Consider the following 17,119-nt stretch of genomic DNA (forward strand, 5'->3'; position numbering starts at 1 on the left):
ACAGGAGAGAGGAGAGGTAGAGGGAGAGAGAAAGAGGAGAGAGGAGGACTGACAGGTGGGTCCCATCGCCACGTGGCATCCAACTCAGCAAAACTACCCAGCAAAACAGCCCGATGGCCCAACATGAACGGTTTTAAGAGTTGGATGGCTGCGGATGTCCGGTTTTAGAGTTGCATTGCCAAATCCGGACTCAGTCGATAGTTGGATGGTTAAAAATAGACTTTACTCTTATTTTAATCATGAAGCATGCAGACCCTGTACATGGCCCGGCTTACACGGTCTATGGGCAAAACCCAACCCAACCCGCAAGAGGCGCTGTGCAGCGGGTTGGTTTCCATAGGTTTCCTGGTTTCCACGGGTTCCGAGAAGCTATTGCTGCCGGCACCTTGCACGAGCGCTGAAAACAGAAGTGGAGGGCGCGAGAGATGAAGCTGGCGCGGTGCGGGCACGAAATTGAACGGCGCGAGAGATGAAGCTGGCGCGGTGTGGGCACGAAATTGAACTTGGAATTGATTTGGAGCATCGGAGTCCCAGGCAGGTTGCTGGACATCAATGGAGGCAGCATGCAACGACCGGCACGTCTTCCCCGGACCCAACACGGTTTGTGCTGATGACGAGGATGAGCTGACGGGTTGCGTGGTTTAGAACCGGATGAATCCAACCCGGGCCCGACTTGTCATCAGGTTAACCATTTCGTTTTTCGGTGAAATCCCGGTAGTTGCCGGAAACAAAATTTCGGCCGAAATTTCGCCGAATTTCGCTATTTCCGAACGGAGAGGGAATTTGAATTCAAAAAACAAAATTCCGATGTATACCGGAGAAATTTCGGTGATTTCGGCCGAAATTTGGTGTCCAGATGGCGAAATTCGCTGTTTGTGAGCCGGAAAATCTTGTTTTGAGAGGGAATAACAGAAAAAATTGAAAATTTTGACATGTTGCGCATACCACAGTTCAGAGTGCATATTATATGTTTCACACACAATATATCCAACACAAAACCATATAAGCATGTCCACATAGCATCCACAACACTCCAAAGGTGTTAAATAACTTTTAAACCGATGTAGGTATGCATATGAAATTGAATAGGTACCTCACCAACATCATGATAAACCAAAGTCTAGTTGAAGTCGAGGGGAGAAAACAAATTTTTGCATATGAAATGACGAGTCATTCAAATTACGGTTTCAAATGTTAATTTTAGCCTAGCAAATGATCTTAGATTTGAGTGTGTTCTAGTCCTATTTGCTTAGAAAAACACCTAGTTTTTTATCATATTTTTTTTCAATTTTTTAGAATTTTTTTTTTGAATTTTCCAAATTCAAAACGGAAAATACCGAAATATACCGAAATTTCTTTTCCCGGTAACTAGCGGAAACGAAAAATTTCCCGAAATATTCCGCTGGAGGAGGAATTGGCGCGGGTTGCCGATGAGCGGGACGCCCAGAAGGCGGCAGCGGAGCAGAAGGCCCGGGAGGCCGAGGCACAAGCTGCCGAGCTGCAACGCCTTCGGACGGCGCTCGAGGAGAGAGCTCGCGAGGCTGAGGTGCAGAGCGCTGAGCTGCAGCGCCTCAGCACAATGCTCGAGCAGCAGAAGGCCGAGCTCCTCCACAAAGAGGTGGCCGTGGTTGCGCTCACCGGGACCCTCCGGGAAAAGGGCGATGCCCTCGAGGGGAAGTAGGTGGCTCTCCAGAACATGGGGGCCGCCCTTAGGGAGAAGGAAGCCTCCTTGTCCTTGCTCGAAGAGGCCGCCCGGACCCAGAGGGAGGAGGCGCAGAAGAACATCACGGGTGAGTACCTTCGATTTTTCGTCGATTTGTTTCTTTTCGTAGCTGACGTTGATTTCCTTTGCTCAGAGCTGAGGCAGAAGCTGGCGGACGAGACCGCGGCGAAGGAAGCGGTCCACACCGCGCTCACGGCGGCACAGATGGAGTTTGCTGAGCTGGAGCAGACCGTCGTGAGCGTGTGTCAAGAGCTCGAGGGGGAGGGTGCCATCTCGGGCAGTTCGGTGATCAGCCGCCTGCGCACGCTAGGCGGCCGGATTGCCGAACACGTCAAGAGCACCTTCCGTCTCGGTGTCCCGCGGGCTCTCGCCGTGGCCTCGATGCATTACCTCATGGATCTCCAGAGGGTATCGTCGGCGTACGTCATTCCCGATGATGCTGATGCGGACGCCGCGTCGGCCATCATGGATGAAGCCGACGCAGCCGCGGAGGAGTTCGCCACCGTCCTTGCCAAGAAGCTCGAAGCAGACATCCCTCCCATCGCCGAATTCGATGTCCCTGAGGGCCCGCAAGGGGGGATGGTAGCCTGTAGGAGAACTGGGCCTCGAAACCCTATGTAATAGATTAGTGATTATTGTAGTCGCACGTTGCAATCGTACTTTTTGAGTATAAGAGATTTTATTTCGTTGAATTGACTGCGTGGCCCATCGAGGCCTTTGTGCGTTCGAGCCTATGTTTCTTTACTTTATTTCCGTGTTCTTCGTATGCGACTTAGATAAACATCTGCGGGGAAGTTCGCGTTCATAAGCAACGTAGGCGTAGGGTGGTGAGGGGGGTGCCGTATCCCGGAGGTGTAGGCGGCCCCACGACTCGGCCGGCCCCGTACTGTAGTTACTTATGCCTCGCGTCCATTTTTTCCAAGGATACGAGAAGTTTAGGGTCGAGACGGAAATATTTCGAAAAAACATTGACGATTTTTGGGACGTTCGGGGGTTCCCCCGTAGTAGCCCCCCGAGGGAGGCTTGGCTTTGCCGAGGGTAAGGCCAAGCGTACCTCAGTGTTCGTGTGCATCTGAGCCCTCGAGGATCCGGAAGGTTCCCAAAAATAAACAAGCAAAGCGTACTTCTTTATTATTTCGGGAAATTGAAAATGCGGGCACAAACAATGTACAAAAAGCTTGAAATTCTAGGGATAGAAGCGACGTAGCTGTTGTATGTTCCAAGCGTTGGTGAGGACTTCGCCTTTTTCGTTTGCCAGCTTGTACGTGCCGGGTTTGAGCACCTCGGCGATTATGTACGGTCCTTCCCATGGAGGTGAGAGCTTGCGGCGGCCCCTGTTGTCCTGTCGAAGCCTCAGCACCAAGTCCCCTTCGTTGAGGTCTCGGCGCCGGACCCTCTACGCTTGATACCTTCGCAAGGATTGCTGGTAGCGCGCAGAGTGTAGGAGTGCCACGTCTCGAGCCTCTTCTACTTGATCCAGCGAGTCTTCGCGAGCTCGCTGGTTTTGTTGTTCTTTGTATGCCTTGAGCCTTGGCGACCTGTACTCCAAGTCAGTGGGGAGAATGGCCTCGGCGCCATAGACGAGGAAGAACGGGCAAAAGCCCGTGGCTCTGCTTGGGGTCGTCCTCAGGCTCCAAATGACCGAGGGTAGCTCCGTGAGCCATCTTCGGCCAAACTTGTTCAGCTTGTTGAAGATTCTTGGCTTTAGTCCTTGGAGGATCATGCCATTGGCACGCTCCACTTGCCCGTTCGTTTGTGGGTGTGCCACAGCCGACCAGTCCACACGTATGTGGAAACTGTCGCAGAACGCCAAGAACTTCTTGCCTGTGAACTGGGTGCCGTTGTCGGTGATGATCGAGTTCGGGACCCCGAACCTGAAGACGATGTCGGTGAAGAATAGAACTGCTTGCTTGGATTTGATCTTGCCGATGGGTCGAGCCTCGATCCACTTGGAGAACTTGTCGACCGCCACCAGCAAGTGGGTGAAGCCCCTGGGCGCCTTCTTCAGCGGACCGATGGGGTCTAGTCCCCACACGGCGAACGGCCACGTGATGGGGATGGTCTGCAGAGCATGGGCCGGGAGATGTGTTTTTCGCGCATAAAACTGGCAACCCTCGCAGGTCCGCACAACGTCGGTGGCGTCGGCGACCGCGGTGGGCCAGTAAAAACCTTGCCGAAACGCGTTACCCACGAGGGTGCGCGGCGCGGCGTGATGGCCGCAGACGCCGGCATGGATGTCGCGGATCAGCTCCTTGCCCTCGGGGATGGGGATGCATTGTTGCAGGACACCCGAGGGACTGCGCTTGTGTAGCTCGTTGTCGATTAGAACGAAGGACTTGGCCCGCCTGGCGAGGCGTCGCGCCTGAGCACGGTTCGAGGGTAGGATCCCTCGAATCATCCAGTCGAGGTACTGGACGCGCCAATCTTGCGAAGTGGGGGCCTCGTCAACTTCCATTGCCTCGGCCTCGTCCGCGGAGGTGGTCCCGATGTCAATGTCCATGGGCTCGACCTCGTCCGCCAGGGGGTTCCCGCCGGAGGGCCCAGCGGACAAGGGGCCTGACTCCATCGGGTCCTTGAACTCGACGGAGGGCTTGGTGATGTCTCGAGCGAAGATGTTCGAGGGGACGGTGGTCCACCCCGACGCGATCTTGGCTAATTCGTCGGCGTCCTCGTTGTACTTGCGCGGGACATGATTGAGCTCTAGGCCGTCGAAATTGTCTTCGAGGCGGCGCACTGCATTGCAGTACGCCTCCATCTTCGGGTCGTGACAGCTAGACTCCTTCATTACTTGATCGACGACGAGTTGAGAATCACCGCGTACGTCAAGGCATTTGACGCCGAGCTCGATGGCGACGTGGAGGCCACTGAGGAGGGCCTCATACTCCGCCATGTTGTTTGACGCAGGGAAGTGTAGGCGTATCACGTATCGCATATGTTCTCCGAGGGGTGAGATGAAAAGGAGGCCGGCACCGGCGCCGGTTTTCATCACTGACCCGTCGAAGTACATAGTCCAGCATTCGCCCTGGATTTACGATGGGGTAGCTGAGTGTCCGTCCACTCAGCCACGAAGTCAGCCAAGATTTGGGACTTGATCGCCTTGCGGGAGGCGTAGGTGAGTGTCTCTCCCATCAGCTCCACAGACCATTTGGCAATTCTACCCTCGGCTTCCCGGTTGCGGGCTATCTCTCCCAAAGGAAAAGACGAGACCACGGTGACGGGATGGGCCTCGAAGTAGTGGCGCAGCTTGCGCCGAGCCAGAACCACTGCGTAGAGCAGCTTCTGAATCTGCGGATAGCGTGTCTTAGTTTCAGACAACACCTCGCTGATGTAGTACACCGGCCGCTGGACGGGCAATGCATGGCCCTCCTCTTGTCTTTCGACTACGATCACCGCGCTGACCACTTGGGTCGTCGCAGCTACGTATAGGAAGAGGGGCTCGCCGTCCATGGGTGGTGTGAGAATGGGGGCACGAGTGAGTGATGCCTTCAGCCTTTCGAGGGCTTCTTGAGCTTCGGGGGTCCACGTGAAGTGCTCGGTTTTTCTCAAGAGTCGATACAGGGGTAAGCCTTTCTCGCCGAGACACGAGATGAACCGGCTGAAGGACGCTAGGCATCCCATGACCCTCTGTACCCCCTTTAGGTCTCGGATCGGTCCCATCCGAGTGATGGCCGAGACTTTATCAGGGTTGGGTTCGATGCCCCGCTGGGAGACAATGAAGCCCAAGAGCATGCCTCGAGGCACCCCGAACACGCACTTCTCGGGGTTAAGTTTTACCCCTTTGGCCCGTAGGCAATCGAATGCGATCCTGAGATCAGCAACAAGGTCGTCCGCCTTCCTGGATTTTACAACGATGTCATCGACATATGCCTCTACGCTGCGCCCGAGATGGTCTCCGAAAACGTGGAGCATACACCGCTGGTATGTGGCTCCGGCGTTTCTGAGGCCAAAGGGCATCGTAACGTAGCAGTACATGCCGAAGGGTGTGATAAAAGAAGTCGCGAGCTGGTCAGACTCTTTCATCTTGATTTGGTGGTAACCGGAATAAGCATCAAGAAAGGATAGGAGTTCACATCCCGCAGTAGTATCTACAATCTGATCAATTCGTGGCAAAGGAAAGGGAACCTTCGGACATGTCTTATTTAAACTAGTGTAATCTACACACATCCTCCAGTTTCCACTCTTTTTCTTCACTAATACTGGATTAGCTAGCCACTCGGGATGGAATACCTCTTTGATGAATCCGGCCGCCAGAAGTTTCTGCAACTCCTCGCCGATCGCCCGGCGCTTGAGCTCGTCGAAGCGTCTTAGGCGCTGCTTCACCGGCTTGGAGTTGGGTCGGACATCAAGGGAGTGCTCGGCGACCTCCCTCGGTATGCCTGGCATGTCCGAGGGGCTCCACGCAAAGATGTTTGCGTTGGCGCGGAGGAAATCGACGAGCACCACTTCCTATTTGCCGTCGAGGTTGGCGCTGATCTGCAACGCCTTGTCGTTGGGGTGGCTCGGGTCAAGGGGCACCTTCTTGATACCCTCGGCGGGTTCGAAGCTCCCGGCGTGTCGGTGCGTGGAGTCCAAGGCCTCGCTTGCCATTTTGTCGAGGGTGGCTGCAAGGGCCTCGTCCTCCGCTTGAGCTTCCGCGTGCTCAACGCACTCAACATCGCACTCATAGGCGTGCTCGAACGAAGAGCCAATGGTGATGACGCCCTTTGGACCCGGCATTTTGAGCTTGAGGTAGGTGTAGTTGGGTACGGCCATGAACTTGGTGTAGCAAGGACGACCTAGGATGGCATGGTAGGATCCTCGAAACCCCACCACCTCAAAAGTGAGTACCTCCTTGTGGAAGTTAGCTGCCGTGCCGAAGTAGACAGGCAGATCGATCTGGCCGAGGGGTTGGACTCGCTTCCCCGGCGCAACGCCACAGAATGGCGACTTGCTGGGGCGGAGCTTGTCCAATCCGATCCCCATGAGCTCCAAGGTGTGGGCGTACATGATGTTGAGGCTGCTGCCTCCGCCATGAGCACCTTGGAGAAGCGTGTGTTGCCTACGATGGGATCGACAACGAGCGGATACCGTCCCGGATGCGGGACGTAGTCGGGGTGGTCCTCGCGGCCAAAGGAGATGGTATCCTTCGACCAATCGAGGTAGGATGGCGTGGCCTTGGTGACGGAGAAAACTTCCCGGCGCTCGCGCTTGCGCTGCCGAGAAGTCATGTTTGTCGTTGCTCCTCCAAAGATGAAGAAGGCATTCTCCACTGGGGGGAACTCGTCATCTCCACCTTTGTCGCCGGCATCCTTCTTCTTGTCTTCGTCGCGATGCGCGACGCGGTTTGTAGTATTTCTTGAGCATTTCGCACTGCTCGAGGGTATGATTGACCGGGCCCTTGTGGTAAGGGCACGACTTCTTAAGCATGTCGTCGAATTGGCCACCACCACCTCGAGGGGGGCCTCGAGGCCCTTTGCGGTCTGGGGCGGCAGCGAAGGCCTCCTCGGAGTCCTCTGCCTGCCCCGACCCACGCTGGTTCGATGGGACCGGCTTCTTTCCCTTCCTCCCCCGCTTCAGTTTCTTGGCGGGGGCATTGGACTTGACGTTGCTGCCCTCCGCGGGCGCATCGTCCTTGCGCTTGCTTGATTTGTCGTCGAAGATGGCACCAACAGCCTCCTCGCCGGCGGCGTAGTTGGTGGCAGCGTCGAACAACTCATTGGTGCTGACGGGTCGGCTTCTCGCGAGCTCATGCACCAGGTTTCTGCACGTCGTACCCTCGAGGAAAGCATTAATGACCTCGACGTGGGTGACGCTGGGGAGCTCGGTGCACTGCTTGGAGAAGCGTCGCACGTAGTCACGCAGGGACTCGCAGGGCTTCTGGCGACACCCTTTGAGGTCCCAGGAGTTCCCTGGGAGCACGTACGTGCCCTGGAAATTGCCCACGAAGATATGGACCAAGTCGGCCCAGTTGTGGATCTGATCCGCAGGCAGGTGCTCGAGCCACGTTCGTGTGGCGTCAGCGAGATGAAGAGGAAGGTTGCGGATGATGACCGCGTCCTCCGTCGCACCGCCTAGCTGGCACGCTAGGTGGTAGTCGTTGAGCCAGAGTGCAGGATCAGTCTCGCCCGAGTACTTGACGAGGGTGTTGGGTTGTCGAAAGCGCGGGGGAAAAGATGCTGTTCGAATCTCCCGGCTGAACACCCGGGTGCCCGGAGGCTCCGGTGACTCACCCCTGTCGTGCTCGGGGTCGAAGCGTCCACCCCGTCGAGGGGTGTACCTCCTGCCGTCGATGACGTTGCGGGCGTCGCCGTCGCCAGCGTGCCCGCGAGTGTCACGGATTCGCTCCCTTACGGGAACTCTTCCGATGCGCTCGTGCACCGAGGGTGCCTTCGCGCCGGGCGCTACGGCTGCCTTGCCCTTCCCTACTGGTGGTGTGTGCACAGAAACCTCGCGGTCCTGGTGCGCAGTCCCACCAGGCTGCTCCGGGGCCTTCGAGCGCATACGAGACGCAGAACTCTCGGCCTGCTGCACGGCAGCTTGCTCGATGAGCTCCTGTGCCTCACGGCGCAGGTTGCGGCCCGAAGGCGTCGATGGCTCGGGCATAGCTTGAAGTAGATAGGCCGCAGCGACGAGTTTTTCGCCGGCCTTTTGCAGTTCCGGAGATTTGTCGACGTTGTCGTCGGCCAGGATGCGCTCCCGGGCAACACGTCCCGCCGCCTGGGCGTGTGCCCCACGCGCGGTACGCTGCTGCTCGAGTGCGGCGCGCAGCTCCTGGGTTTGTTGACGCTGCTCGTCGAGCTTGGCTTGAAGCTCATTGAGCTGCGCCAGCTGAGCTTGTCGCGCCGCCGAGCTTGACGAGGAAGGGGCTGCAGGCGGGACCACCGGTTGCTTTGCCTGCGCGTCCGCCCCGCCATCCCCGTCGTTGCTTGGGGCGTTGTCGTTCTGCTCGTCCGCAAGGTCCGCCATGAAGCACTCCCGGGAAGGATCGAAATCCCCCTCGCTGGAGTCTTCGGAGCAGGTGAGGCAGTAAGCCGTCGCCAGCTGGAACGAGTGAAGAGCGTCGGGGTCGCGAACCCCGGAGTAGTCCTCGGCCTCCTCAGCCGTGAAGTTGTTCATGAAGAAGTTGACGTCATCGGCGATCGAGCTCGCCGTCTCGGGGTAGGATTCGTCAGGGGGACGACACGATGAGGCTGCGAATCGACAGGAGATGATGACCCGGCAGATCCTTATGCTCGATGAAGTTAGCGCTGGTTGACGAGGTGTGGGCGGCAGCGTTGCGCATCCCGAAGGGGAAGGGCGACGCCGAAGTCGAGCCCCCCCTGGGAGGCACTAGTACTGCTACAGGTGATGGTGCCGGCGCAGATGACGCCGAGGCACGTGATGACGAAACGGTGGCCCCGTTGGCCGTGATGCTGAGTTGCAACATGCCAGCCTCGACCCACGTGGGGGAGCTGTGGCGTGCCGCGCGACGCCGCTCTGCGCGTGCTTGTCGCGAGCGCTGACCCGAGCGCCTGTCGTGCCAGGCCGGTAAAGTCGGGTTGATGGGGTTGCGTCTGGGCGAGAGGAACCGCATGAGGTAACTATTGCCGGTCGCTCTGAACTCGAGACTCCCGAACCAGATCACAAATCCCGCTGGGAGCGGATCCGGAACACCCATAGGGTATGGGTTGGATCTGCTCGCCATCCCTCGAGATCAAATGGGAAGAAGAGAGAAAATGTCACGCAGCCGCCCCTACCTGGCGCGCCAACTGTCAGTGTCCCGACCCGGGGGGCCGGATCCCAACTAGTAAATGCTGCGTGTTTCCTCGTCCCAGATGATGATGCAAGAGGCAACACAGTAACACACGGTTTATCCTGGTTCTGGCCGCGGGGCCGTCCGTCCAGCAAAGGGGGTGTGCGAGGGCACTGTATTATCTTGCACCCGGAGTGCTTGTAGTAGGGGATACAAGCGAGGTGAGAGAGGGAGGGAAGCTCCCCAGTCTTTGCTAGAAGAGGGGTTGAACGTGGCGAATAGGGGTGCCGGAGCGTAAGTGATGACGGATCACGTCGGGAGGCGTCTGAGCGTCCTCAGAGTGAGAGAAAAACCAGACCGAGCTAAAGGAAGCCCGCCTCCTCCTTTTATAGTTACAAGGAGGGGCGGTGCACATGAGTGGGGACGTGGAAGTCGTCGTCCTCCCCTGAGTCGCGTGGGTACAGTGGTCGGACACTGTAGGAAGTACACTGTAGGAAGTACACTGTGGGAAGGCGGCGTGCATCGCAGTCGTCCTGGATATCGTCCTTGGTCCTGCGAAGATCGCGCCGGTCGTCCTGCAGTGTCCCTGCAGGCGGTGTGGTCGTGGCTGATGTATGATCTTCTATATACGGCACGGTGGCGTTCGGTGGGCCCTGCGGACTAGGGTCCTGCATGCACCAGCGGCAGTGGGGCGCGCGGCGGCCCCGGACCCCCTGGTCGGAGTGCGGGCGTGCACACTAGGAGGTCCGGGGGACGCGTGGAGGTCCGGGCCTCCGTCCGTGCGTGCTAAGCGCCCCTCTCGGAAGGACACGTGACGTCGCCGGACCCCTTCCCCAGTGGGAGGCGAGTCCGGATGGTTGGTGTCGGCAAAACAGTAACGAGAGCAGTGCCGAGCATGTCTTGTCCCGCATCGCATGTCCCACAGTGCTGCTACAGCCTCCGGGATGGCGGAGCGGTGACCGAAGTCAGCGGATGGGACCCCGGTCACATCCACTGTGGGAGTGGCGGCCTGACGCCGCCTGTCCTGGGCGCCGTGGCGGAGTGGCTGGCTTTTAATGCCTTCATACGGTGAGTGGTTGGGCGGCAGGGCTGTTTGTCCCTTGTGCCGAGGGGTGGCCTCGAGCGAGGCGGAGATTGTCCAGCGGGCCCGAGAGGGACCTTCGAGCGAGGCGGAGATCGTTCCGTGGGTTCGAGGGGGATGTGAATGGGCCGCACGCTGGGCTTCTTTGAGTCTTTTCCTTTCCTCCGAATGGGAAGCAGGCCGTGGGCCTTCGTGGGCCTGATTGCCTTAACATGCGTTTGCGTTTTAACGCGATCTTAGTACCCCGATTAGGGTGTCCCTAATCGTGGTACCCGACATTTAGCAAGCTATAGTCATGGCTGTCAACAATTGTAGTCAAAGTTTCCCTCTTTCTATATGTCTTTGGACCCCATCTGGCATGCTCCAATGTGCCCGAACCATAACAACAAGTTTTATACCAGTTGTCCTACAAAGCAGAGCATGTTCCTTAAGCTAGTTCATCCTAAAGATCTAATCAAACAACCTGATTTGTCTACTGCAGAAATGATGAAGTTGAAGAAATTTACCCAAATTGTTCCAGAGTTGTCGGGTCGCATCCCTCGTCGCTGCCGCAGCGCTGAGCAACCTGAGCCGCCATGGTTCCACCCGCCTCTGCCGCACCGAGCAGTCCGAGCCACGTCGGTCGCCTCCGCTCCGGTCCCCACCCGCCTCTGCGTCGGCCTGCCTCCGCTTCAATCCCCGCCTACCGCCGCGCCGGTCCTGGCTGGGCACCGCCTCGCCGAGCAGCCTGCCTCCGCACGAGTCACCGCCCGCCTGCGCCGCGCCGAGGGGCCCGAGCCGCCGCGCGCGCTCCCTGCCTGCCTCCGCAGCGCCGCACGACGCTGGGCCCGCCGGGCGCTGGGTCCGGCCGCCGTTCGCCGGCAGCCACTAGCACGACGCCGTCGGCCACCAGAAACCCTAGCGCTAGTGGGCGTTTGGGTCACGAACCAGAGGAGATTGGGGGATGGGAGCAATGTGTTTTGGATAAGAGTAGTATAGTCTTTTCCTCTTTTTTTCATTTTTGCAAAAAAAAATTTGGGCTAATTATTGAGGTCCAGCTAACAGTGTTGACAAAAAGGGGCAAACGGTGCCTTCGATTTTGAAAACCAGAGGCAAACTTGCAAAGTTTAAAAAATAAAGGCAATTGTGCAATGACAGCTAAAATAAGGGCAGTTATGCAATTGTTTCTTTTTTTTACCATGGGCTTGGTAGTGTGTATATGTTGCGAATAGTTTGATCTAATTTTTGGAGATACGCGACGCGAAGTGTCCCGTTTGAAATTTACGACGGTGCTTGAACAGTGCTAGGCCGACAGCTCTTTTTTTTTTGTTTGAGCAACTGACAGCTCAAATGCATGGCTCCAAGTCACAGGTCGCACAGACACAGGCGCACAGCAAGGCAAACTAGCTAGCGACAAGCGGGAGCGCGATGCATGGCGATTATCTGTGGCGGCGCAGCGATTATTTGTGGCGGCGCAGCGGCCCTTCGCGAAGGCGACGACGTGGCAGTGTGACGGGCCGAGAGAGAGCAAGGCAAATGATCATGCCCGTGCTTGTGCTACGTAGGAATATTTGTAGGGTGGATAAAACATATTTTTAGTCTTTTTAGTTGTATAGTTTCATTTTAGTTTTCTAGTTGTATAGTTGTTATCATGTATCTAGATATATATTATGTCTGGATGCACTACTAAAAAATATTTTTAGGCTAGATAAAACATATTTTTATTGGCGATGCGATATCCGTCTCTAGTTCTTGCAGTTAAAAATCGATTTGTAAGGACAGTAACATGCATGCCCCTACAAACGTCTCTACAAACTGAATTGTAGGGACGGCCGCCCCACAAACGTCCCTACAAATCGATCCCGCCTCTATAAATTGTTTTCCAAACATGAGAATTTTTTTTAAAAAAAACTCAAAAACAGCAAAAGGAAAATTAAAAAATATCACTGCTAACCGCCCTCCCATCGAGGTACAATTCTTTTGACAAGATATGCACACTTGCTTAAACCGGGATTCGAGCCTCCAGCATACCTTTCTTACCACCACACTACACAATCACTTGTGTCTCTATATGGTATGCTATTATTTTATATTAATTGTAAAATTGATTTGCTGGGGCATCACCCGCCCCTACAAATCCATTTGTAGGCACGAGCAATGCCACCACCCGCCCCTAAAAATATTTTCTATTTTGTCCAAAAGTTCACTATGGTTATTGTGTACTATACAAACAACAAGATATGCCAAGTATATTTTAGTGTATATAAAGGTTAAAATTATGGAGACCTCAAAGTATGACTTGAGTTATATATATGGGATACTTGGGATACTATATAGTTATAGCTATTAGAGAAATTATAATATTTTTTGCACCATTAAATGATCTTAAATAAAAAAGTTATCAACTACAAAATTTTACGTCTCATCATTCTCTATAATTTTGATATAAAGTTTGACTTCATCCGAGATTATATGAAAAAAATTATAACTTTTGTTTGCATGAGACCATTTGCATGGGCGGGCCATGCCATCACCAGCCCGTAAAAATGAATTTTTAGGGATAGGTGAGGCTATCATCCGCCCCTGAAAATGCCAATATTTTTAGGGGCGGGTGGGTTCATTTGTAGGGGCGGGTGATGTTGTCACCTACACCTAGAAATGTATTTTTAGAGGTGGATTAAAAATTACAATAACTCCGCTCCATTTGTAGCAACGGGTTACATTTTGACCCACCTATGAAAAAATTGGAACGTTGCTACAAATCGTTTTTTAGTAGAGGTGCATAATAAAATTATGTATCTAGAAAAGTTAAAAGCGACTAATAATTCGGACGGGGAGTAGTATAGTACTGAGGACGTCGGCAATTAGTAGCTAATTACAACAATTATATATTGAGGACGTCGGCAACCACATGCTCAGCTAGTCCCATCATAGCAGCAGACTGGTTCCAATTTAAAAAGTATGAAAAAGAGCTTAAAACGACGCTTAAATAGAAAGCTACCTTAGAGATAGGTTAAAAGAATGGGGGCGGTTGAAAAACAGCAAGCATCATTGTGCCCACATCACATTGACAAAGTTGCAGCTTGACTTCAGAGTAGGTGCTTATGTGAGTGTCATCCGCTCGATGATTGAGCTACTGTCCCTGTCACTATGATGTGCGAAATGGTGAGACAGCATGATGGACGGCTGCTGCCGCCCGAGCTTATTCTGACATCAGTGATAGCCCTTATCTAACTAGCACCCCTGCCGCCCCATCTCCTTTCTTATGTCATTCTTGTTCTTACATGTCCCCTAAGGTTTGGCTTCAAGTGCTGATCTCGATCTGACTTTAGATTGACGGATATCATCACCGTATACGAAGTTGGATACGGCACTACACTGATTATACGTACGTCATGGTTAGTATTTGTTATACAAAATTACAAACACATGGAGGCGAACACGAAGGGTCAAAGGTCGTCACCAGCTAACGAGAAAAAGCTTACGAACTCCATAGGCCAGAAGCCCAGAAATGCTAATTCCATGACTGCCTGGCTACAAGCAGTGTGAAGCACAGAGTAGGTGAGCTCGTGTGTATGTGGATCACATTCAGCGACGCAATCTTCATTCTCATAAATTGGGATGAAGAGGAAAACATTATTATCATAAAGGGAGAAAGAAAAACAATGGGACTGTCTCAATCTTTTGACCACAACAATTGCAGTACCTGTTACAATAAGCTCCTTAAAAAAACCGTTTGGTTTCTGTTCTTAAATTAATAATGTATCCTTTGGGCAATAGAAAACACAATCACTACGTAGTTTAGTTGACTAGATTCATAATTTCAAATAAGTGAGTGAGTATGCGTGTGTATGTAAAACGCCTCTGCATCTGTGTTGTACATGTTTTGAAAATAAAATCGCGATAATGGTTGACGGCTTGACGTTTGTAGTACCAGTAAAAAACTGCGCAGGCTACTGACCATCTCGAACGCCGTGGGATGCTGGGATATCACTTACTTAGTACTTCTTGTTGACTCATCAGGGCACGGGCAGCGAACGTGTGATTCAGGAATCAGGATTGGCTGACCGATCTTATTCTTCCTTCCTGCCACGGATGGTCATCTGTCAGACATCAGGGTTGAAGTGTGGGTGTGGCACCGTGAAGTGACTTTCAGGTCTCAAACTTATTTTCAGATTTTAAGGCACCCTCTTTGGAACAAATATTGATCGAGATTTCATAGGAATTTTACAGAAATCTCACAGGAATCAATTTAGTTCCGTGAGAGTCATGTGTCTTTCTCTCTCTTTTTCTTCACTTAAAAATTTCCCATATAAAACTCTAAAAAATTTCCCATACATGTATCATGTATGACTTACTTTAGTGCCTAGTACTAAATTATAGCCAAATGGAAAGAAAATGAACTCTTGCACTATACTCTCCCAGATGTATGCAGCATGTACATCTTAAGGACTCGTCGATGCTGATCGATGAGATGATGATGGATCGGCCGGAACAGGGGCTCTACGACTACCGGAGCACGACGGCGGCGATGAAGCTGAGAACGGCGACGGCGCTGACGGCGGAGCAGCAGAGGTCGACGAGCACCTCCTTCCTGGCCTTGGACTCCTTCCTGCCCCTCTTGCTCCTCACGAACTCCTCGTACCCCCGCTTGGCCGCCTCCTCCTGGTCCTCCCCTCCCTTCCTGGGCCCCGCCATCGCCGCCGCGAGGAGCCGCAGGGCGCCCTCGCCGCTGAGGGCCGCGCCGTCGGCGTCCTCGGCCGCCAGGCTGATCTCCCTGATGCTCCCGGCGTCCTCGGCGCAGGTGACGGTGGCCTCGAGCTTGCAGCCGCCAAGCACCACCGCGTAGCGCACCAGCGCCTCGCCCGTGTACCAGTGCCTGTCGACGGCCACGGGGCGGCGGCTGGACACGTTGACCGCGCGGCCGGCGCGGGGGTCGACCACGACCCAGCTGAGCTCGAGCTCCGCGGGGGGCACGCCGCGGGCGCCGCCGGCGGGCGCGGCGGGGCTCCTCCCGCACTCCACGGCGTCGACGCGGAACGGCGAGCTGAGGAACCAGGACGACGACGCGGGGGTCTCCACGGCGCGGGAGAGCAGCGCCGCGCCGCGGTGGTAGACGTCCACGGCCGAGACGAGCTCGGCGGGGAGCCGCCGCTGGAGCGCGTCACCAGGCGCCTCGGCTCCCGCGAGGTTGTCCGCCAGTAGGGAGGGGAACGGGAAGGCGTCGGCGAAGAGGCGCTGCGAGTCGAGGAGGAGGCCGAGGCGGGCTTGCAGCTGCAGCAGGGAGGACCAGCGCGCGAGGCAGAGCGCGCGCCACGTGTCCGGGTCGGCGGCGAGCGCCCGGAGCCCCGCGGTGGCGCAGCTGGCGGCGGCCAGGGAGCGGCCGTCGAGGCGGCGCAGCGCGCAGGCCAGCACGTCGGCGGGGAGGTCCTCCAAGGTGGTGGTGGCGGCGGCGGCGGCGGCGGCGGTCGTCATCGCCATGCCCGGGCCTGCGCTAGCTTAATTCTACGGTGGACGGCTCGGCGACGGGGTCGAGCGCTCGAGTGGCTCCAAGGCACAACAAGGTCAGCAGGCAACGCGCCGAGCTAGTGACAAGCTTGGGACGGGATGATGGCGATGTGGCAGCGGGGCGACAGCTTCCTCCGTCCTCTTATAGGCGGCCGCGGGCCGCGGGGGCGCATGGCGTCTGGCCTCTGGCGTATGGCAGGCTACCGCGCGGCAGCGTCGCGCCGTGCCGTGCCGTTCCTATCGCGGGGCGTGCGAAGGCGACGGCGTGTGACAGCCTGAGGACGCGCGCCGGGTCCGCCCGCCCAGCGTGAGGCAGGCGCGCGGATAGAAAATTAGCAGCAGCAGCAGCAGCACAAGGCTCGCCAAATGGAGTTCGCCTCGTGTCGGGGCGGGGCCGGCCGGGGAACGCTGGCAGTGGCAGCTAGCGCGCGTTGAGAGGAAACGGCAGTCGGCAGGGTTGTGATCGAGTCCTCGTGCCCGCGTGGGTACGAGGCGCCGTGCGCGTCGAGTAGGGCCGGCTCGCGTGCGCCCGGCTCTCGCGGCGCGCCGGGCCATGCCGCCGCTCCCACGTTTTCTGCCTGATCTCGCAATTGCGACGCCCCCGGCCGGGACGGAAACGACCGGCAACGTAGCGGCAGCGCGCGCACCGGGCTGTTTCGGGACTGCGCCATGTTCTTTGGTCAACTGCTTAGAGTAATTATCGCACGTCGCCACGTTCCAGAACACAAACATCATATATATATATATATATATATATATATATATATATATATATATATATATATATATATATATATATCAAGAAGGAAAATATCGCTTCCTCGATCGAGCACAAAGATCGTGCACGCGGTTGTCTCGTCCCCGGCTGTATTCTCGAGTATTTTACACTCCATACGACGAAATACAGCTGCATTATTGGTCAAATTGCAGACGCATCCATCTTCTTGTTTGGTTTTTTAAGTTGCTATCACATCACATATTCGGAAATCAATTCGAATATTCAGATGCCAATTTAATATAAAACCAATTGCATAAGTTGCAATTAGGTCTCTAGACGAATCTATTAAATATAATTAATGCAAGATTAGTAAATAGTTATTGTAGCAATTAGTGGTCA

The 17,119-nt window shown here is 55.2% G+C and overlaps 1 protein-coding gene across 1 annotated transcript; it reads right to left on the minus strand.

Annotated features, from left to right (window-relative positions):
* Positions 1 to 14,685: 14,685 nt before the first annotated feature.
* On the minus strand, positions 14,686 to 16,128 carry LOC120703772 (probable F-box protein At2g36090). Its single transcript, XM_039987947.1, has one exon. It carries the CDS (start codon positions 15,973 to 15,975, stop codon positions 15,004 to 15,006), a length of 972 nt encoding a protein of 323 aa, XP_039843881.1. The 5' UTR covers positions 15,976 to 16,128; the 3' UTR covers positions 14,686 to 15,003.
* Positions 16,129 to 17,119: the final 991 nt, after the last annotated feature.

Source organism: Panicum virgatum, chromosome 1K (genome assembly GCF_016808335.1).
Source record: "Panicum virgatum strain AP13 chromosome 1K, P.virgatum_v5, whole genome shotgun sequence".
Lineage (NCBI taxonomy): Eukaryota > Viridiplantae > Streptophyta > Magnoliopsida > Poales > Poaceae > Panicum > Panicum virgatum.